The 23,083-nt window shown below is 44.6% G+C and overlaps 1 protein-coding gene across 2 annotated transcripts in view; it reads left to right on the forward strand.

Annotated features, from left to right (window-relative positions):
* The window catches only part of ANO2 (anoctamin 2), a 391,756-nt gene that overhangs the window by 165,106 nt on the left and 203,567 nt on the right, over positions 1–23,083 (forward strand). For both annotated transcript variants that reach the window (XM_088478973.1, XM_088478974.1), the window contains one exon: positions 4,135–4,197. In XM_088478973.1, coding sequence (XP_088335099.1) covers positions 4,135–4,197 — 63 coding nt within the window. The remainder of the gene's footprint in view (positions 1–4,134; positions 4,198–23,083) is intronic.

A 23,083-nucleotide genomic window follows, 5' to 3' on the forward strand; every position in this document is an offset into this window, starting at 1 on the left:
TTCAGTTAGCAGATCCACAATATTTTAATTATTTACAGAATTGTGCGTTTAGGTTCTCCATAAATCCGAATCCACCTGAATTTCGGGAATCCGGACAGATCTGAGTCACTGTTCTGATCTGAGGAGATCCGGATAGATCAGAGTGATGGTTCTGATCTTTCCCCGATTCGGAATTCAGATTTTAAATCTGAATTTCGGGTTTTGGATTGCAAAAATTACATGATTTTAGCTGTTTTTAAAATACTTTTTATCAAATTATTATTTTTTTAAACCCAGATCCAAAACCAAAACACTTGAGGGTGGTTTTGCAAAACCAAAACACGAAGATGAATCCAGATCCAAAACAGCGCACAGCTGTAATTCATTGTCATTATTATAATCATTCACTATATTCAGACACCTCATTTCTAACCCCAAAAAGAGCTTACAATCTAATTTCCTTGCCACAGGAACACAAACAAACACACAGTTCCCAATTAATGTGACAAGCCAATAAAGAGACTTTATTGTTATATTTATTTTTTTACTTTTACCACTGAATTCACTGCAAATGAAATATTAAATATCAATGTGGAAAATAATTGATTTATTATTCTTATTTATATAGCGCACACATTATTCCGCAGCGCTTTACAGATATTTTTCCATTCACATCAGTCCCTGCCCCAGTTGAGCTGACAGTCTATAGTCCTACTACAGTATATAAACATAGGATCGGTGACATGCGGTGAGGTGAATGGCTGGGGAGGCACTGGCTAGTATCAGAGCTAGAGTTACAGATACATATATGAACCCGAGGCTTCATGTGGGCATTATACAGAGGCAGTGCCTCACCTGCCATACACTTTTTACTCCAGAGTTTTGACTATTAAATTTATTAGAACAATACAAAGAAGATATTTACAATGTTTTTTTTTTTCTTATAATTTTTATAGTCAAAACTCTGGAATATACCTATTGTAGGTATGATAGGAAAGGCTCTCCCTCACCTGCCACACCTCAGCCTCACCTGCCTCACCTCACCCCACATCAATGCATAGGATACTCTAGAAGACACGTCACTGTCTTCAGCCCAGCTTCAGTCCATTTGTTGGAGACCACTACACAGTTTATAAAATAGAAGTAAACTGCGCGATTCTGACGTGAAAATGAAGATAATAAATTTTTAGCTGATTTGATTTGACTGATGCATAAAATAATTCTGCAAAGCATACAGAAGGACTGTGGTGACCAGGATGCTCTGCGTCCTGTGTTACCTCCTCCAAATAAAAACTAGCATAGACACATCTCCTCCATGACTTGGTCATGGCTTCCCCAGCTGCATACTACACGGTATGCCACCCTCTGGAAAATTTCCTGTAGTGCCCATAAATGTTACCATTTGTAGGGATGACCATCGACCATCAAGGGTTAGCAACCATCAACCATTGATGCTTTGCCATTGACGATTTTGCCATCAATGGCAGTCTGTTGGTTCTCCGCCATCAATGTGCCAGATGCAACAATGTTTTTATTTTCCAGCATGTGATGCTTAGCTGCACCCCCTTCCCTGATAGTCCCCCCAAATTCCCATGACCAACCCCAAGGATGCCCATCGATGGTTTCAAATATTGACAGACTCCCGTCAATGGTTTAATGCCATCAATGCAAAACACGGATGGCATCATCTATGGAGACCATAGATGGTGGACCTGCTGATGGCAATCCCCGGTACTCAGTGGAAGCAGCCATTATTGTGAGCTAAATTATATTCATGATAATGCTGTTCCCTACAAACCAGTGATATCACTGAGGACTTCAACACGTTGAGGTACTATCTGTGATGTCACTGGTTTCCCAGATATTCATAAGTGGCATTCTCAACAAGACCTCGTCCACTGTGTATATAATGCGCTTTTCCAATGCATATATGTCTACATTTACTTATAGCAGAATTACAGAACAGATTGTATTTCATTTTCTACATGTGCAGTACAGCATATCAATTATTTCTGTTCTTATGTTGAGATGTATTTAAACAACTTCTGACCTGCATTAAACATGCCGTGTTACTGAACATGAAAGTATGAACATGTTAAAAGAAACATTTAGGCATTTCTGAGATTCTCTTATTAACCACTTACATCTGTTCCCTCCTAAATTTGTCTCCATAAAAGTAAGCATAACAACATGTTATTTGCAAATGTTGCATTTGTATTGTAACAATAGGACTGAGATTGTTTTGTGAAACAGAGGCCCCCATTTACCAAAGAAGCATAACCCCTTTAGTGCCCGCTAAAGGGGTTATGTCCTCGTTTCAGCATTCAACAAACAGCGTTAATCTAAGATTACCGCTGTTTGTTACAGCATTGCTCTCGCGAGAGTGATGCAGTCCCTATTGCCGGCAATGGAGACCCGATGGTGCCTTTCCGGCTTCAGCAAAGTCTTCCTGGCACTGCCGGGTCCCCGTGTCATGCACAAGCACAGACGGACCATCGCGCATGCACATAACATCGGAGCCCTGTTGCTGGCAGCGTTAGGCTGCCAGCAGCCCAGCAGAGGACCTCACCGAGGACAAGGACTTTGCAAGACTTCGCCGGAGGGGTAAGTATTTGTAAATACCAGTGAATTTTTTGTTAGTATCACAGTGATACTAAACAAAAAATTCCACTGGTATTTGCCTTCGTTGGTAAATGGGGGCCAAAAACTGTTAACATTTGCTAACCCACGAAAGAAACTTCAACCTAATGCAGGGTACACACTAGAAGATGTGTACCCGGAAGATATGGCGGTCGATGGGCCAACATATTGTATTCGCTGTACACTTCAGAAGGATGTAATGACGGATGGAATGATGGCAGCATGGCCGACAGGAAGATATCGCTAACAACCGCGGATTGGGTGTACACACTGAACGATCCGGCAATGACATAATGGGCCAACATCGCTCCAGTGTGTACCCAGCTTAAGAAATAGATTCAGTGAAAATGGCTCCAGTGTCTCAGTTCCGGCGGCCATTCTGCGTAACCCAAAGGTTACGCAGAAGTCCGATAATCGACTATTCAGCCGATGCTGCGTTTTTGTAAGCCGTCGCTTGGATCTGTGAAGACGACGGTGGGCGTCTCAATACAAATCCCACCGGCTGCTACATTTGCTTATTTTCACACAGCCACTCTCTACAAACTCGCAGCGGCATTAGCGACCATCACTGAATTAGGTGCATTGTCCCTTTGCAAACCCCTTTCTTGTTGCGTTGAGAGTGGTGGAGGCAACAAACACTGCTCTATAAATGCATACATGCCTACTCTCCCGGGAATCGCGGGAGGCCCCCGATTTTTCTATAACCGCCCGCACCCTCGGAAGAGTAGGCATATCTCCAGCATCGCGCCCACTTCCTAGTGAAGTGGGCAGGATGGGAAGATTTTACCTGGAATTTTCGGGCCCGTAGGGAAGGGGCGGGGCTAAATGGAGCAAATCGTTCTCATTTAGTCCCGCCCCCTCATTACGGACCCACAAATCTCGGGGGTTATCTGAAAAGGGGGCGGGGCCTAATGTTGTGTATCGTCTGCCCCCCCCTCCCCAAAGAGGAGAGCAGCAGGTCCCCTCCTGCTGCTCCCAGAAAGCTGCCCAGGAATGTAGGCAAGTATGCTATAAAGGCAGGTCAGTGTTAGTGTTTTTCCCCTGTTGTGGCCTGGTTCATATACACAAATAAAACTGGACAGAATCAGACTATAATATACATTCAAAACCTGTACATACTGTGTCATGTTTCGAACCATGTGACTTTTGCTAATAAAACAACTTCTTATTACATAAACCTTTGCGGTTTCTGTGAAAAAAAAAAAATCTAATTTTTTTCCACTTGGCGTATGTTTATAATATGTTTTTTCTCCTTTTCCACCATCGAATCTGCACCAAGGAGCGTATAAAGGTTTGACTTGTTTCCCTTTTGTTAGACCTTTGCGTGTCCTCAAGTGTTTGGTCCCTCCAATTCTAGTGACTGTGTTTAACCGTGTCCTATGGTAAAAAAAAAAAAACACACAAATACTCCACTGTTCCTCGGTGTATTGTGTTCTATTGGTCGTGTTTTTGACGTCCACAATGGAAATGTGAATGAAACTAACATTCTCTTCCTGGCTCTTTTTTCTTGTGTAGGAACATCCAAGGCCGGAATATGAAACCAAATTGCTTTTAATGAAAGAAAAGTGTAAAAATGGGGTAAGATTGATTGATTTCTTTATTTTAAAGCATACAGATGTTATCTTTATTATAATTAGTCTCAATTAGTTTTCCGTTACATTTGTCTAGTTGCATCATGGAGTAGCATTTTTTAAATATTTGATTTGACTCAATGAACTGATATTTAAAAAAAAAAAAAAATGTAAATAGAAACTTTACCTGCCCGCGAGGCCATGCGCCCTTTTTGCCATCGTGCAATACAACCCTCCCCGCACCACGGGGAGGGACGCCACTGCCTCCAGGCTGCAAATTTTTAACCGAATCTGAGCAAGCTAGCTGCAAAAAAACAAGTACAGGGAAGGCACTACCATTTTTAGCACCCGTCTATTTTTTAAATGTCTGTGTATGTTGTAATAGTTATGCCTCACAACATTTAGGAGTGGGGACTCTGAATTTTGTACATACGCACAAAGAGGGTGCACCGTACCCCAGTATGGGTCACATTGGGGGTGTGGCAGTGCGTCACGCTGGGGTCGTTCTCAGCGCTTCCAGAGCCCCCTACCTCCATAATGAATTATTGAGATGAAAATAATCAATGATAATGATACTGTAGTAATAATGTTAATGACTTTCATTTGTCCTGATTGAATAGCAACTAGTTTTATATAAATGGCTTTGACAATGATCACCTTGGTGAAGAAGCCACTTGTAATTACAATAACAACTGTTCATTTAATTATGATGCTTGATTTTATTTTGAACACTAGAAATATCTGTACTGAATTATTGCAAATTAAATATTCTAATACGGATGAACTGGGAAGTACTTAATAATGTGAAAACCTTTGAAGTTAATAGAGCAGATAGATAAGTGGTCACCACAAGCTACAGTGTGTGTAAATATTACCGTATTATAATTTATTATAATAATAATAATAATCATATTATGATATAACAAAATGGAGTCACGGTGGCCTTTTGGAAAGGAGGCTGCTACTGGTGTCTGTGAAATTAAAAACCCAATGTGGGATCATCTTTTTATTGGTATATTGTCTAAATAGAATATTTGGGCCATAAGCTGTTTGAGTGCAAGGTACCCAACCATAGAGTGGATGGGTGAATGAAGAACGGGTTTACAAGATCAATGATTGTCCAGAGGGTGTTTCCTCTCGGGATTTGGGGATCCCGAGAGGAAACAACCTCTGGACAATCCAACCGTTTGTTCCGATATACAACCATTTCTTGACAGGCAAAGAGGAATTCATTTTACCTAAACACTTTGTGAGGGGAAGTGGGGTTGTATAAATCCACTGCCGGATTTCTAGCATGATGGTGTAATACAGTTAGGGTCGGACTGATCCACTCGAGTACAGGGGAAATCCACGGTGGGCCCAGCTGCCAGAGGCCTCTGCTCCATCCCCTGTCAGGTTCCAGACCATGCACTCAATTTGTACATTGTTACTGGCGGAGCATGGATGAACATGGGTGCTTTGTTTGTTTCTATAGAAACTAAACCAGGATCTGTTCTCCTGACAACCACAGTTAGTGGTTAGGTTACCAGATCTAATGTTTTGTTGTGTGAAAATTCATTTTTAAATATAGACTATTGTAAACTATTTATGTAGTTGAAAACAAAAAGAAAGAAAAAGTAACGAACACGCAAGTCATCCAAGTGGCAATAACTTCTATAATGGAACCTTTTTATTTTTTTTGGTATGTATTTGGCCTTCACAAGACCTAATGCAGTTCTCATTGAGTTTTAGACACTGGTTGGTGTGTATTATATTAATGTGGTATATATTGACAAGATCACCATCATGTGCTTTATTATTATTATTATTATTTATATGTTACAACATTATGCTGCATTCCCAGGGCCATGGTGAATTCACAATAGTGCATAATCTGGTAGATTATACTATATGAACAGGGTTGGACTGGCCCACAGAGGAACAGGGGAAATCCCCGGGGGGCCCCACTGCCTGTGGGCCCACCCCTCCTCTAGGTGTCATGTTCCAGACCTCAAATTATAGATTGTTACTCTATTAGATGGTCAGTTACCAGGTACACTGATCATCATGGGGGCTTGGTTCTCTTCTATAGAAACTACACCAAGATTTTCCCATTGGCTAGCCAAGCATTTGTGGTGGCTGGCCATACCCCCTCTGGTGGATGACAACACCCTTTAAGCATGGGCCCCTACTATCACCATATTGCCCGGTGGGCCCTTCATGTCCCAGTCCGACACTGTACATGAACTATCAATATTTACTATATTTATATGCTAACTGATGTACCCAACTTTCACTCGGGTAGACTTTACATATTTACTGTTTCCATCCATCTCACCACTCCAGTAACACAATAATCCTTCACCTCTATAGTACTGCATCCTCTCCCTTACTGCTATAGTAAGACATTACCCTCTCTCACCTGTGTATTAACACATTCCACTCACTCTCCTCTGTAGTAACACATTATCCTCGCTCACCTATGTAATAACACATTTTCCTCCCTCTCCCATGTTGTAACACATTCAACATTCTCCTCCCTCACCTGTATAGAAATACATTCCCTCCGTCACACCTGTATTAACACTCACTCAAACCTGTAGTAACTTATTTCTCTCCCTCACCTCTGGGGTAACACATTCCCCTCCCTCACCTCTGTAGTAACACTTTACCACCACTCACCCCTATAGTAACACATACCCCCCTCTCAAACATGTTGTAACACATTCCCTTCCCTCACCCCATAGTAAAACATTTAACATTCCCCTCCCTCACCTGTGTAGTAACACATTCTACTCCCTCACTTGTATAGTAACATATATCCTCCCAAACCTGTGTAGTAACACATTCCCTTCCCTAAACTCAATAGTACCACATTCCCCTCCCTCATCTGTTTAGTAACACATTTCCCTACCTCACCTCTATAGTAACACATTCCCCTCTCACTGCTGTTGTAACGCATTTTCGACACTCATCTCTGTAGTAACACATTCTCTCTCTCTCTCATACCTGTACTAACACCCCCCCCCCCCATACCTGTGTAGTAACACATTCACTTTCCTCACTATTCAAATATGGGAGGCACACCAACTACCTGGGATGTTTGCCAGCACTTAGGGTGGCAGTTGGTGTTTGAATATTGAACAAGTTACAGCCATGATAAGACAGTCAGGCAGAACACTGCACAGGGGGAGGAAACATTTTAGCCCATTTCAATCCCTTAGGAGTCGAATTTAAAAAAAAAACATTCCTAGTGGGTACTTATGTCATGGAAGTCTCTTACTCCCCAATTTTCATGTTTCTAGGTCCTGAGGTTTGGACTGGGCGTTGATGAGTCAGTGAGTCAGTCAGGACATTTGATTTTATATATAAAAATGTATAAAAGGTTCCAGACCCTGCACTGTAGTAGCCATGTTATCTGCAGACTATGTCCTCTCTAATGGTTGGCTAAGATTCCGTGGTGACTGGCCACATCCCCTGTGGTTACTGGCCACTCCCCATAGGCATGCGCCATTACCATAGCATATTCCCCTGGTGGGCCCTTGATGCCTCAGTTCAACGCTAACTACAGTTGTTCAGGTGAAGGTTAGAGAAGTTAGAAGTTAGTCAGCCAACCAAGCCTAGGATCCACCACAAACTGACATGGCTTATTTCAACTTTGACTGAGAACACGTTCAACATAATATTTTCTAGCTACATCTATCTCTAAGACCTAATTACTGTTTAGTGCTTACGATAATGAATGCAATACCAGAGGATATTAAAATGTAACCAGTCCAACTTCAAGCACAAAGGAATCTATGTAACAAAGGAGAGCAATATTCAGAATTCCATTAGTCATGTACAGTATGGAGTATTATGTTACCCGATAAATCCAGCCATTCAGTTACTGTACACATGGCTCTATCTTTTTTCCAAGAAATTTACAACCACAATCTGGGACATTTGGTTTTCTTTCTCCTGTGAAACACGCTTCCATTATCCAAGATTTAAATGAGGGTGTAGTCTAAAAAAAAAAAATATGCAAGCCTGCTCAGGTTACTTTTATGATCCAGAGACATCTGGTAGCCTATTAGAGCGATCAGTATTGAGTCAATATGATGTCATCATTGTAGGACGCTATCCTTGTCCAGACATATGGGGAAGTGTAACTTTTTTACCCAAGAGGGGCATTGACAAAGGCTCGGGTATTATCTCTGTATCAATATCGCCAAATAACATTTCCCATTAAAAATAGGATTAGGCTCCGAGGGGACTAACACATGACATGGAAACTTTGCATACACGCTACACGCTATTGAGAATGGTTCTGTGGATAATGTGTTAAAAAATAAAATAAACACGTTGAAAATTGAAATTTTTTTACATTGGAATTTGTTGCTGGTTTAAGTTGATACAACATTATACTTCCCAGATTTAACAAGTTTGGTCCGCTGTGCTGATGTAAATACATAGTAATTACAGTTCCTGGGAAAATAATCTACCACTAGCCCAATGGGCTTTGCATCATATAAAATAGAGTTAAAAAAACTCACAAAAAAAAACCAAGTGCTACAAAAGCCGAATGGGCCAACAATGCGTTTTTTTTTTTTTCCATGTTCTCAATGTATAGCGCTGGCTTTCAAATTTCATGTAATAAATAATTGATCAGGTGCATTCAATCTGGCTGAATAAATGCTAGTCAACCATCATCATAGCTCTGTGGTGTGAATTTAATATTGTATTGAGCCCCTAAGGCGACTCGTGATCTTTTCAAAACGTTCTACTTACAATTAAAATGCTATGCAGTGCATTTATGTAAAACCACTGTCCTGAACAAACATATTGGGAAACACTAAGCTATAACTACAAACCATAAACAAAATAAAAAATTTTTTTTTATAGGTGGACGTTATATATGTCCTAGGTTTTTGACCTACGTTGTTTTTAAAACTCTATAGAAATTGTTTTGTGTGGGAAAGACAGTGGTTTAAGGGTTCCCTGGAGTGAATAGAGAGAGAAGAAGGTGGGGGGTGGTTTTGGGGGTCTTGCAGCCTTTCAGTCAGTCAGCAGCCTGATTTGCAGTTGCAGCTGTAAAGTGTAAATTAAAGGTGTGTCATTTGGCTGGATTGTCTCACTCACTACCTGAGGAGGGAGGCTAGAGGCGTATACGGAGAGAGACAATGACCTTTGTTTGTGACAAATTTACCTTCAGCCATTGTGTTTGTGTGTGTGGTGCACACTTAGGGGCCTAGTCATCATCTGAGGCCGTGGGGTTAATGATAGGCGTCAGGATTTTGACGCCTATCTTTAGTCCTGTGTCGGGCTCTCAGTGTCGGGATTCCGGCCGCCGGTAACCTGACTACATCCTCTGTCTCCCTAGCAGCAGGAGTCATTGAGGCACTTGTAATAGAAAAATCACTTGTTTATTTTTATTAAAGTGTATTACCACTATGTATACAGCTTCACATGCTATAACACAAGGCTGTATGTCATGTAATCATCTGCATAATCAATGTTTTGGCCCCATTTCAGACCATTTCCGAAATCTCCAGCACTGTAACACCAGCCACTCTCAAGCCAAGATCAGAAATGTTAAAACTACTACTTACCAAGTGCCTGTATAAGGATGCACCAATCAATCATTTTGCCATATACCTGGTCAATCCTGCTCTGGGTGCATTCTAAAACACCAGCGTCTCAGATGTATCCCTAGTCTCAGCGTTCGTTCCATCCCGGTACGCACGCCGGCTGCCATCACATGTCTGAAATGGGACCGAAATTTTGATCATGATTACATGATGTACAGTACAGCCTTGTTCTATAGCATGTGAAGCTGGACACACCATTGTTGGTGATTATAAACGTCAAGTGATTTTTCTATTATAAGTATGGTGAGTGCCCTATTTTCAAACATATTATTGTGAGTACACAGAGACTGGGATTCTTTCCCGGTGATAAATTTGGATGCACCCCAAATACATGTTGAAATGCCTTAACGTGAGTGCAAACTGCATTTCCGAAGGTATATATATATATATTTTTGGATAACTGAAATACAGAGAACTCCATCATTATAGTAAAGTAAGCAAATCACTGTAAATTGAGGTAAATCTGCTACTGATAAGTGCTAAGTCACAAATACTGCAATTTAAGATAAAAATTGGTCCCCATTGGTGTTACTGGAAGTTCAAAACAGATTTTCATTTTGACCCCAAGGAATCGCTTGACTTGAAATAACTTAAAAACCTCAAGGTTTTAGGAAATGGTTGATAATGCTGCGCCTAGAGGAGATCCGGAGACAGAAAAGAAGTAAATTGATGTATTGCACAAATGGTTTTTCAAGGCATTAATTGGCCGTGTGTTAGTCTTAATCTCTTCATTTACCAGATGTGCGACAATCGCAGTGTCTGCTGCAAAGTGACCTGGTCATTGCCTGGTGTGAAATGGTTATTGAAAGAGGAAACATATAAATCTCTGAATGACCCTGTTGGTTCGTGTGGAAGCAATGGGTTTTCTGTGCGACATAATTCAAAGCTGTTTGAGCATAGTGTTACATATACTACATATATTTGCATTTGCAGTGGGGCGGGCCCTAATGACAGAAAGATCCCGGGCTCTGCCCCCCAAGTGGTCATCTGCATCTCCTCTCTGAGTTTCTCCCAGAGAGAATTAAAATGTATGATAGTGTATAGATGTGTCTTGATAGTGCATGTAATAAATTCTATAGTCATCACAACCTATTTGTACACAATATAATAATGGAATTTATTAACATATAAACAGGGAAGAACATTATCTGGACAGATATAATAAATGCTAAAGTCACATTTTCAAAATTCTGTGATTTTGGCTTCCGAAATGGCCCCACAGTACAGTACCTGGTACTGGTTTCCCATATAGTCTTTAATAACAATTTTGTTTTGATGTTCATATGCTATATCATTAATTAGCACACACATTTCCTGAATAAATTGCATAGTTAATTGTATTTTAATTACTCCATGACTAGGAACTCTTTCAAAGGTCTCACTCTATAGGGTATGGGATTCGAGGGATTACATATCTACACTGAAGCCCTGGCTGAATAACACAATTACACATTGAATGCACATAATATGGCTCTTAGCAAACTAATTACGCAATGATTAAGAGCGTGTAGCAGTTATGTGTCTGGCTCTCTGTACATACTTAGTCATACTAAGGATCCGCTAACGCTATTCTAACTCTTCTGTCAGTCTCTGAGCTTCACAAGAGAAATAAGGAGAATGTCGTAATTCTGCAGCTGTTGTCCCTCCATCTCTGTGACTGTCATATTAGGAAATGCCAAGATTTCCTCCAGGGTAGATTGGTTGATGTAATTGGACACAAATGTAGAATTACCTAGCAACCAATTCACAGCACAATTCACATATATTAGATGGACATCATTTGATTTATATCTGTATTAAAACAAAGAAAACGTTGGAGTCTATAAAATCTACTCACTCTCCACTATGACAGTCAGGGGTGTATCTAGGGGTCCGAGCACCCCTGGCAAAGTAATGGACTGGCGTCCCCCTCCCCCCATATTTTCTGAATAATTACTCTGTACTTATAACGTCTCTACAGCCAGCCCTCCTTCTGTATCCCTAGCCAACCCCCATATTTTATCAGCCAGCACCCCTTTTTGTTTCTTCAGCAAGCCCCCTTTTTGTCTCCCCAGCATCCCCATCCTGTCTCCCCAGTCCCACTTCTGTCTCCCCAGCCATCACCCTCCTGTCTCCACAGCCTTCACCCTCCTGTCTCCCCAGCCATTAGCCTGACTGTAATACTGGGGTCCAGTCCCTGGCCCCTCGAATCCAGGCCCCTGTTCCAGTCCCTGACCCCCCAGATCCAGCACCCTGCTCCCGTCCCTGACCCCCACATCCAGTCCCCGGCTCCAGTCCCTGGCTCCCACCATCCAATCACCAGTCCCCCGCAGCCCACAAATTCTTACCGACTTCTACAGCCTGTGGCTTGGCGGCTCATCAGTGCAGCCGCAATAGCAGCAGCAGAGATGAGGCGCACATGATGTAATGACATCACGCGCATCTTGTTAAAAAAACAAAACAAAAGCTTTATTTAGCTATGTACCTACCAGGCAGCCGCCGGCAGGCGATGGCGGCTGCCCGGACCTTGACATCTTGGAAGTTCATAGATGTCGAGGTCCGTGCAGCTGCCATTGCTTGCCAGCGGCTGTCTGGTACATAGAATAAATAAAGCTTTTTTTTTTTTTTAACAAGGCGCGCGTGACGTCATTACATCATGTGCGCCTCATCTCTGCTGCTGCTATTGCTGCTGCACTGAGGAGCCGCCAAACCACAGGAGGCCCTGTCTTGATTCTACCCACTGGCCACGGATAGCACCCCCGGATGGTGCCCCCCATTGGCCGGCGCCCCTGGCGAGTGTCATCCTGGCCAATGGGTAGATACGCCAATGATGGCGGATTGTTACCACACCGAGTCCATTACTTACATTCACGAGCGGATTGGGAACTAAAAGTGGCCCTGGAAAAATTCTGAAAGTGGCCTCATGTGGGTGGCACCAAATCAACTGTAGGCGGGACCAACACCAAAGTAGGCGGGATTAGTATATCACTGTACATTACCTGGAGACATTGGTTATAAAAGAGGTGAGGGCAAGAAAAGAGAAATGTTTTTTGGGGGTACTCTTATTTGTACGATGTCAGATAATGAAAAAGTTAGTCATAGATAAAATACTGAGCAGTATAATGTAAAATTGTGTTTTGTGGGTCCCCATGACTGTCTCACCCATCTAGGGGAAGAGGAAAAATAATAGATATAACATAAAGTAATAATGTAGTCAGTGTATATACAATAATCACATATCAAAGTCCTGAAACAGTCAAATATATTCAGATAACAGCGGTGTTATAATACCCAAAATTAAGTTGCCCTGCGAGGCATAATTCTGAACACTATCTGTATATAATGCATGTGAATGGTACATTCATGCAGCTCATGTGAATATAGATGAATTGAGACGATAATAAAATATGCAGGGCAGGAGAGTCAAAAAGTAAACAGTCCAGTGAAGAAACTATATTGCATTAGTAGAAGTAAATATTCAAACATCATAACACTCCTTTGGTAGTTCATATACTGAAGTCCCAGGAATAAAGAGACCAACTTATTAGTGTGTAACATAACAGGAGTGTAATCATGGCATTAATCATATACAGTACATCTGTCAGTTTGTACATGTATATATAATGTATAATATGCAGATAGCTCTGCTAGTGATTATATGGTGTGAGTTGAGAGGGAGATAAAAAAAAACCAATAATGTACAATAGTGTCCCTCTGACATCTCTTACCTTCAACACTGTGTGCAAAGCGCTAAGCAGTGATCAGCAGCAGCATGGAGGAGCTGTCACAAGACACTGCCCTAGAGGAGGAAAATCACACTTCTGCTGGTCGTATGTGTTAGCCAGTGAGGTCTCTGTACTAAGAATCCCATAGTTATCATTAAGTCCCCCAGGGCTTTTTGTGAGTTGTGTGTTGCTGATGGGTGTCCCTTCAATGCCAAAAGTACTAGTAACATGGGTATGGCTTAAAATAGTGTTTAAGAAGGGGAACAAGGGTTATGTATGTGTGTGTGTGGGGGGGTGGGGGACACAGGAAACACAGGTATCGTTTTGGTTATGTAGGAGACCCCAGAATTTTGGATCCCCAGTCTGCTAAACCTCTTGGTGTACAGCCTCTGTAATCAGCAGAGATACTGCTTCACTGGAGGGCCTGTCAGTGTCAAAGAACACTCATTATAAATTACAGATCTGAGCTTCTTCCCTGTTGGGGAGCAAATGTCACCACGCTGGCCATTTTGGAGGCAGTGGCAGAGGAGGTGGGGGACAAACAGTCCGGATCAGCCATGGGCTGATTTGTGTAACTACAGCAGTAAGTTGGTTGGTGCCCGGGGAGGGGCCAGGCACCAGGAAAACATATCTCTAGGGCCGGCTATTAATAAACTATGCTGCCAGGCTTAATAGAAGATCAGCCCCCTGAGCCCTGGTTTGGAGGCTGCCGATCACAGAGACCCGACTGATGCCTTGGACAGTAATGTGTGTGGAAGAGAGGAGAGGTCCAGGGTGAGGGAGGTAGGAGCTGGCTTACCTGTAGCGTGTACCATCTGTGGCCCCCGCTGAGCAGTTAATCACACTGCCCGTACTGGTACTGGTGTAGTAAGATTGTGGGTGTGGCTAGTTCCTCAGGTGGGAGGGGCCAGCCACCAGAAAGCAGCTTATGTTGGGGATCGGGACTGCCTACTAATAAACAGGTAACGTGACGGTAACGTGACGGTCCCAATCTGCCCCTATGAGCCATCGATCAACGGGAATATTCCCGCAAAAGTCAGTGGCTTACATTCCTTTATCAGAAAAAGTCCAGGTATCTGCCATGCATAATATACTTTTGGAATCTCCATCCCGATACAAGTCCTTGTGAAGTTGGCCAATCCCCTGCCATGCTGCCAACTAAATGGATCCATAGAGTTGGGGTGTTATGTTCTGGGTTGTTTGTGGACCCGGGGTGGTAGCAGGAGCGATCACAGAAGCGGGTTTGAATAAAAAACTAGGGTTTTTAATACGTGCTTGAGTAGACATAAAATATGGCAGTAAATAAAAGTCCAGGTATATATAAACGTGCACAAGAGTTCTGTGGTGGGAGTAATGGGTTAATGTCCAAGTAGAAACAATTAGAACTGTCCAGGTGTGCAGGTAGTGAGACTGGAATAATCAACCAGGTATCCAGGTAGTGATGCAGGAAATAATAAGCCAGGTATGCAGGTAGTGAACTGAAGCAATGAGCAGGATGTCAGCAGGCTCAGGCACTCAGGTATGGGCAATGGTGATGGAGGAAGCGGGGTAGTCCAGCGGAAGCTAGGAGCTGACAGGCAGACTGGCAGACAGCGATTCACAGGAACAGGATAAGCACAGAGAATTACCTCTCAGCTAGGCTGAGATACACGTTGCACTGGCAAAGAAGGAAGGCACTGAACCTTCCTAAATACCCCATGCCATGCTGTTACTGGCCGGAGGGAACATGTGACTCACCAGGATTGGCCAGCTGCATCACATGGCCAGAAGGCAAAATGGCGGCGCCCATGCCAAACGGAACGGAGACACCGCCAGGCCTTACCAGCGCAGAGTGACAACAGGCTCACACAACAACGCGCGCAGCCAAAGTCCCCCGCCAGACACCAGCTCCGCCACCAGACAGCCCGCGCCACAACGACCTCACGGGTAACACTCGCCTAGCGCGATGCTGAAATACCCTGGCCGTGACATGGGGATAGGTGGCGCTAAGGATTCTTCCCAACTTTTCCTTTATTACTAATATAACTTGGGGATGCATCAGAATTAAATGCACCCTCAGACTATTTGACATCCTCATCTGCATCGTCACAGTCCCTGAGCTTCATCACCATGTAGCCATTCTGAATTATTTCTGTTAAACGGCCCAGTAGTGGGTAACTTTCATCTGTATAGATTATTAGAATTAATTTTGTTTCTATGCCTGGCATACGATACATGCCAAATGTCTTCTGCAATAAGTCATTGCCCTTTTCTGATAAAATCATTAGGTTACCTAGGAGACTGCAATTGAGGGTGTTTATATTGCTGTGGGACAAAGTGTGTGTGTGTGTATGTGTGGTTTGGTGGCGGTTTGACGGCGGGTTCTAAATGACAGCCCTGTTCTATTCTATACTAAAATGTGTTTTGACTGTGGTTTGGTGGCGGTTTTGCTATCTGCAGATTTACTAAGGCCAAAACCGGTGCAAAACTGCCGTCAAAACACATTTTAGAATAGAATAGAACAGGACTGTCATTTAGAAACCGCTGCAAAACCACCACCAAACCCCCGGGGTTTAGAACAGAACAGAACCTGCCGTCAAACCGGCACCAAACCGCCGGGGTTTAGAACAGAACAGAACCTGCCATCAAACCGCCACCAAACCGCCGGGGTTTAGAATCCACCGCTTAGTAAATTTTGCCCTATGTATGAAAAATAGACCCCTCCAGCATCATCTCTTTGCAAAATGCAGGCATCAGTAAGATTATGGCGAGTCTGCTTGTATTTTTAAAGCGGCAATCATTTAAAAGACAAAAGCAGCCTGGATAAAGATTGATGTTTTATAAATTTGTGCAGACTGCTTCAAATCCTGCCCCGTGCCTGCATCTCACAGGCTATTGCATAATCCATTATATGTTTTCCAGATCACAGTATACGACCTGCATATTGATTGTTTTCATATTGGGTCTGATTCACAGACGGACGCTGTTGCACAGCTGCTGTGGCTTTGTACACAGCGGCTCTGTGATAATATGCTAATGCTGCAGGAGGCGTCTTGTGTAAAGAGACACGCCTCCTGACGGCTTCTGTGATCACAGCATCGTATCACTCTATGTATCACCCTCGGGTTACTCAGGATGGCCGGTGTTCTCACACTGCTGGGGCCAGTCAAGCTGTTCTGGAAGGCACAACCATTGGCCTCAGCATGCTTAGTAAACAAGGCCATCACTCCCCCATTTTTGAGAACGCTGCCCATCGCCACCCCGTCCACGCCCTCAAACGGTCGCAACATTTAAATCATGCTGTGGCTTGGGGGTACTGCGTGTGATCTCATACCATCGGAGATGTACATACTCCATCGGGTTTGCGTACATCTCTGAATCAGGCGCATTGTGTAAAATTTGGAAAAACGCTAATTATAACGTGTACACAAAACCCAACTGTGTACGTGAATGGCCAACCTCGGACATGAAATCATTGATTGCATAATTTAATCATATTTCTTGCCGATTGTACTGAGAACCTGCTTGTGTCTTTTGATTATTATTTCCAGTGAAAATAATTAGAATACTGTTAAAATTTTAAAAAAAGAAATCCAAATTAGTATATTGGGATTGAGAAGGAACATAAAATAATTTTATAATGCAGGAGTTTGGTTCTAGCAGTTGGGCTATTATGCCTCGCTGTATATTACTGCTAAGGAGCATCATGCTGTAATCTGTGACACAGTATATTACTCTTTCACTCTCTGGACACTGCTGTCACTGCAGCTTATTAGATACAGTGATTTGAAACATATGTATTTGTTTTTATGAAATCTGTGTTGGTGGTCGAAAAAATTGTTAAGGGAGTATAAAGCCTCTATGATATTTAATGCATATTTATAATCTGGATGTTACTGCCTTTGCCTGTAAATTTTGCATTACACCGTACAGTGGGCCTGATTCAGAGTTTGGTATAGAGAGAGATATCTCTCTCAACTGATCATCTTGGTGAAACCATACTGCACTGCAGGGGTGGCAGATTTAAAATGTGCAGAGAGATTTAGATTTGGGAGGAGTGTTTCCAAACTGACATCTAAATTTTCGAGTCATAATAAAGCTGTGCAGTATTTGTGAGCTACATGCAAAAGCAGCCAGTATTTACCCCACATGTAAAAAAATGTATTTACACCCCTTGCATTGCAATATGGTTTGTTCAGGTTCACTGTTGAGAGAGATATCTCACTCTGGGCCTGATTCAAAGCCGGACGCTCTGACAGAGCGCTCGCTCTGAATCAGGGCCGGGCATTTTCTTTTTCAGAACGGCCTCCTGGCCGCTCGCGTAGCTGTGGGTGACCACCCACAGCTATAGCGAGCGGCCATGATGATGGTCGCGATGGTCAAGACCATCGCGACCATCGGGCTTGCGATGAGACCCTTGTGGTAGGGTCTCGTTGCCGCAAGCCCCAGAGAGCTTTCGGCTCTAACAGAGCCGAAAGCTCTCCCACTGACATCACTTGTGATGTCAGTGGGGCCGGCCACAGACGGTAGGTGTTCCCATGGGAACGCCTCCCCGTGCTGTCACTCAACATCGACAGCACGCCCCCTTTGGTATGAGACCCGGAGCGACGGAGTGCCCGTCGCTATCCGGGTCTCGTGCATGTGCACGACGGAGCCATCATGTGACTGCATGTTTTGAAGTGTGGGCCTGATTTAGACCTGCTCGCGAGCGCTATGCGCTCACCAGCGGGTCGATGGTGGCCCAGTGCACATGCGCGAGACCCGCATAGCGACGGGCAATCCGTCGCTCCGGGTCTTGTACCAAAGGGGGCGTGCTGTCGATGTTGAGTGACAGCACGCCCCCTTTGGTGGGCGGGCCGGGGCTGCCCAGATGGAGGCGTTCCCATGGCAACACCTACCATCTGGGGCCGGCCCCACTGACATCACAAGTGATGTCAGTGGGAGAGCTTTCGGCTCTGTTAGAGCCGAAAGCACTCTAGGGCTTGTGGCAACGAGACCCTACCACAAGGGTCTCGTCGCAACCCCGATGGTCGCGATGGTCTTGACCATCGCGACCATCTTCCTGGCCTCTCGCTATAGCTGTGGGTGGTCACCCACAGCTATGCGAGCGGCCAGGAGGCTGCTCTAAAAAAACAGAAGGCCGGCTCTGATTCAGGCCCTGTGTTTATTAATTGTTAGAGCTGCCTGTGACTCTGCCAGCCTTAGGCGTGAGACTCTACCCACAGCGAGATAAAAACCCATTTCTTTCCTTACTGCTACAGTTAAGGGACTTCTCAAATGTGTGCCACACTCCAGATAAAACATGATGGTGACAGTCTAGTTGTGTAAGCATTTGCTAATTTAGTATATTTGCAGAGTGGTGTCATATGTCACAGTAGCATGTGAGTATGGTGGAGTGCATCGTAGTAACATGTAGTGGTGTGAGTAGTAGTATGTGATGGAATTATTATGTAGCTTCAGCTTGGAGGTAAATTTAGCTGCTGTGGTTGGTAGTGTGTGTAAGTAGCATGTGGTGGTGCTGGTGGTATACTGTAGGACCTGATTCAGCAGAGCACACAAGTGCATTGCTGATCGCAGGCTCATGATTATCGGGAATCTGCGCCTGTGCAGGACAGTGCTCTGTCTGACTGACGGGCAGAGGCATTTATGGGGAGCTGCGGAAGCGAGGACGGCCTGCGTTCCCGGAAATGGTGGTGTGTCACATCAGTTTTCCAGGAGTGGGCATGGACGCAGATTCCTGGCCTCGCATTCTGGCCAGCCTGCGTAAGGTGAGGATTACTCAGCTGGCAGCGCTGTCCAACATCGCAACCAAATGCAGCAGACACTTCCTGCTGCATTTCAGGAATACAGAATTGCCGAGCTGCTTGTGTGTGTCTTTGCAATTCCGTCCTCTGCTGAATCCCTGCCCATTGTGTGTAGAAGTAGTATAGAGTAATGAAAGGATTAGTGTAGTTGGTAGTATGGTAGGAATAGAGGGCCTGATTCAGAGCCGCTCGTAAGCGGCCGCTTGTTCGCTCCGAGCGATGTTCGCACAACTGCGCATGCATATGGGTTGTAATGCGCATGCGCCAACCAGTCATTGCGGTCAAAAATCGAGCGCTCGCAAAACAGTGAGTGCCTGCTAATTTGAGTGACCGGATGAGGCGTTTGTGGGTGGTAACAGGGGAAGGTGCTTGAAAACGGGGAGTGGTGATCCGAATGCAGGCGTGCCAAACGGTCAAAACGGGCGTTTTAAGGGTGTGCATAATTAACAAAGCAGCGTCATCGACCACGTCACTTGGTTGTTTCTTAGCCTGAACTGTTCGCATGATTGCAGTAGGAAAATCCAACCACAAGCACTGCGAGCAGTTCAGACGCCTTTCGATGTACTCGATTAATCTAATAAATAGCGGAGATGACGTAGGATGCGAGCGGCCAGGGGGCGTCTTTACAAAATAGCGTGCGCATGTTTCGTTCGCTCGCTTAGACATAGAGGCATCAACAGACCGCAAAGAGCGAGCGCTCAATTTAAATATCCGGCCCCTTTTTCTGAACGAGCGAGCGCAAATAGCGTCCGCCTCTGAATCAGGCCCAGAGTCTGTGATAGAATGAGGTGGCTTTGGTGAGCCATTAATTCTATGCTGTGAGGATTGGATCCACCCACAAAACCACACCAAGCTCTTGCCTAGGTGGGGCTGAAGCAGTGGCTATACTTGCAAGAAGAAGGCAGGCGTTTCAGACGTTCATGAAGTGCTTTCACACTAGCTGCACGGTTAAATGGGGCTGATGAAGTGAGAGAGTGCCCTGGAAGACGGCTAATTATTTTCTGTTTCTTTATGCTGGCAACATTAAAGCATTGTTTATTTATGAAAATCATGAATACTGTAGCTGTATGGTGACCCTTATTTGAGCCCTCAAATACTGGACCACTGATACCCCAGAACATCACAAGCAAAGCAAAGTACCCCAGAACATCACAAGTCATAATGAGAGGTGTGCAACTGGTGTTGCTGGTCTTGGTGCATGGCTGAGGTGACATGATGGTCCCTGCCCCGAAGGGACCCCACTTCATAGAAAGGCACAGGGGTGGGTCCTTAGTACTGCTCCAGGAAGCAAGGGGATATGCCAGTGTAACTCTGCACCCTGCTACAGCACTGTGTTAATGTGTTAATATGCAAATGATAGAGCCGCTGGGATTTGTATGGAGATGACCACCGGAGGCTATGCAAATCCAAGTGACTGCGTACACAGGTGCAGCATCGATCGCAGATCAGTCAATTATCAGACTTCTGAAAAACCCCATGGTCATGCAGAATGGCCGTAGGAATTGAGCCATTTTTGCTGCATATGGCAGAGGTTCTCAAACTCTGCCATAACCATCCAGGTTTTAAGAATATGCATGCTTGAGCCCAGATGGTTAAATCAAATTTACTGAGGTGTTAATTAAGTAACCTGTCCTCAAGCATGGATATCCTTAAAACCTGGACTGTTATGGCTGAGTTTGGGAACCTCTGGCGTAGGGGATTGCAGCCAGGGGCGTAACTATAATGGATGCAGGGTGTACGGGCCCCTGGGTCCAGAAGCGCCCGCACCCTGCACTCATATTATCTAATTCTTACCTCTCCAAAGTCCTTCGTCGCCTGTAGCAGCCCTACACAAAATGCATGGAAAATGGCCACCTCAGCAGTTTTCCCGGTGACCTGTGCATGCGTAGTAAACTCTTGGCACAGACTAGTGCCCATAGTCTATTGCTGCAGTCAGTCCTCTGCTGGCCGCCAGGGAGAGAGGAGGGGGCCTCGGACGGGGAATGCACACAGGCCCTCTCCTCTCCTAATACGCCACTGCTTGCAGCCGCAGGCTGAGATACACCCAGAAATGGTCGTGTCGCGTCTGCATTGGACTCGACACCCCCTGATTGCCATCCACAAACAGTCCCTACCTGTCATTCACTTTACAAATAAATCTTTACTGGGAATGACACCAGTAATGGAACTTGACACGTGCGCAGTGCAGACCACTGATAATCTTTGAACTGTTTAAACATCGGCAAAGGGTCTCTCTAAATCAGGCCCGCAGTTGAGATATCCAGTAGTACAGTTTATTTAGGATGCTGTCAAATTAAAGTGGGAAAATGTTGGTGCCAAACACAGATCTATTTGAAATTAAACTTGTCTTACATGTAATTAAATGGCATAGGGGCCTATGCATCATCGGAGGCCAATGATTAAGTATTGAACTCGCAGCGGGGGATAGTTTGCATCAGAGCAATTCATCATTGCTGCGGTGAGGAGACAGCTGCTCCGAAAAGCAGCTGTCCCCTCGGTTAGTATCGCAGCTACAGATGCAGCCAGGCGCGCCAAGAGTGACGCCGGGCCCGTGTGAAGGGGGCGTGGCCTAATTGTGGGAGGCGTGGCCACGCCCCCTTTGGGAAAAAATAATAAAAATAATATTTTTGCACCATGCTGAGGAGGGGGGTGCTGTGAGCCCACTGAGCCTGGCGCATAGCCAGTGGGGGGCACGATCAGCGTGATTGCTCCCCCCCACAGACATAGGAGACTGCTGCGGCCAGGATCGGATTTGAATTTAAAGTGGCCAGGAAAAAACTGTAAAAGTGGCCCTATGTGCACGCGCCCGAAAAAGTAGGCATGGCCTTGTGGCAAGGGGTGTAGCCTAATGTGAAATGCCATGCCCACAAGCCACTCCCCCCACTTTAGCCATGCTAGGGGCATGCCCACCACTCCAGGAGCTGATGGGCATGCCCACAGTCCCTCTCTCCAGTGAATTAGCACAGAAAGCATGTGAATGACAATGAGTATTTTCTTACCTATATGATTTCTCTGCAACGGGGGAACCTCTGAAGAAATAGATCCTCCCTGGACAGGCAGCGTCTTGAGTTGGTATTCACTATTCATGCAGGAGATTACATGGTCTGGAAGCCGCCTGTTTGTGTCGCAATAAAGCCAATGTCATCATCATGCAACAGAGGTTCAACCAGATAATACATAGTAACAGAAGTTTTGGGGCAGGGCAAAATGTGAGTTTCCCATATCAAACAATTTATATTAATAAAATATATTTGTTAATTTGGTACCATTTGTATCAGTAATATGGTTTCATTAGAATTGTTGTCTTATTGATGATTACTGTCCCCCAGTCTTTTCTTCTAATAGCACCAGCGGTCCTGCCATCCTCTGTGTGTGTCTCCAGCACCATTGCCTTGGTGTGTCTCCCGCCCATCCCCCCTATGTGTGTCTCCAGTGCCATCCTCTGCTTCTCTCCAGCACCATCCTTCTGTATCTCCCCAATGCCATCATCCTGCATCTCCCCAGCTCCATCATCCCGTGTTTCCGTAGCACCATCCTCCTGTACTAGCACAGAATAGCCCCTTCCCCCACAGACAGATCCTCATCTCCGCTTAGCACAAAATGACCCCAATCCATAGATAGATCGTCATCTCCCCCTAGTACAGCAGACCGCCCTCCCCCTCAGACAGATAATCATCTTCCCCTAGTACAGCAGACCCCCTCCCCCTCAGACAGATCATCATCTTGCCCTAGTACAGCAGACCCCCTCCCCCTCAGACAGATAATCATCTCCCCTAGCACAGAATAGCCCACCTCCC

This window comes from Taudactylus pleione, unplaced genomic scaffold (assembly GCF_031769625.1).
Source record: "Taudactylus pleione unplaced genomic scaffold, aTauple2 ptg000225l, whole genome shotgun sequence".
NCBI classification, from domain to species: domain Eukaryota; kingdom Metazoa; phylum Chordata; class Amphibia; order Anura; family Myobatrachidae; genus Taudactylus; species Taudactylus pleione.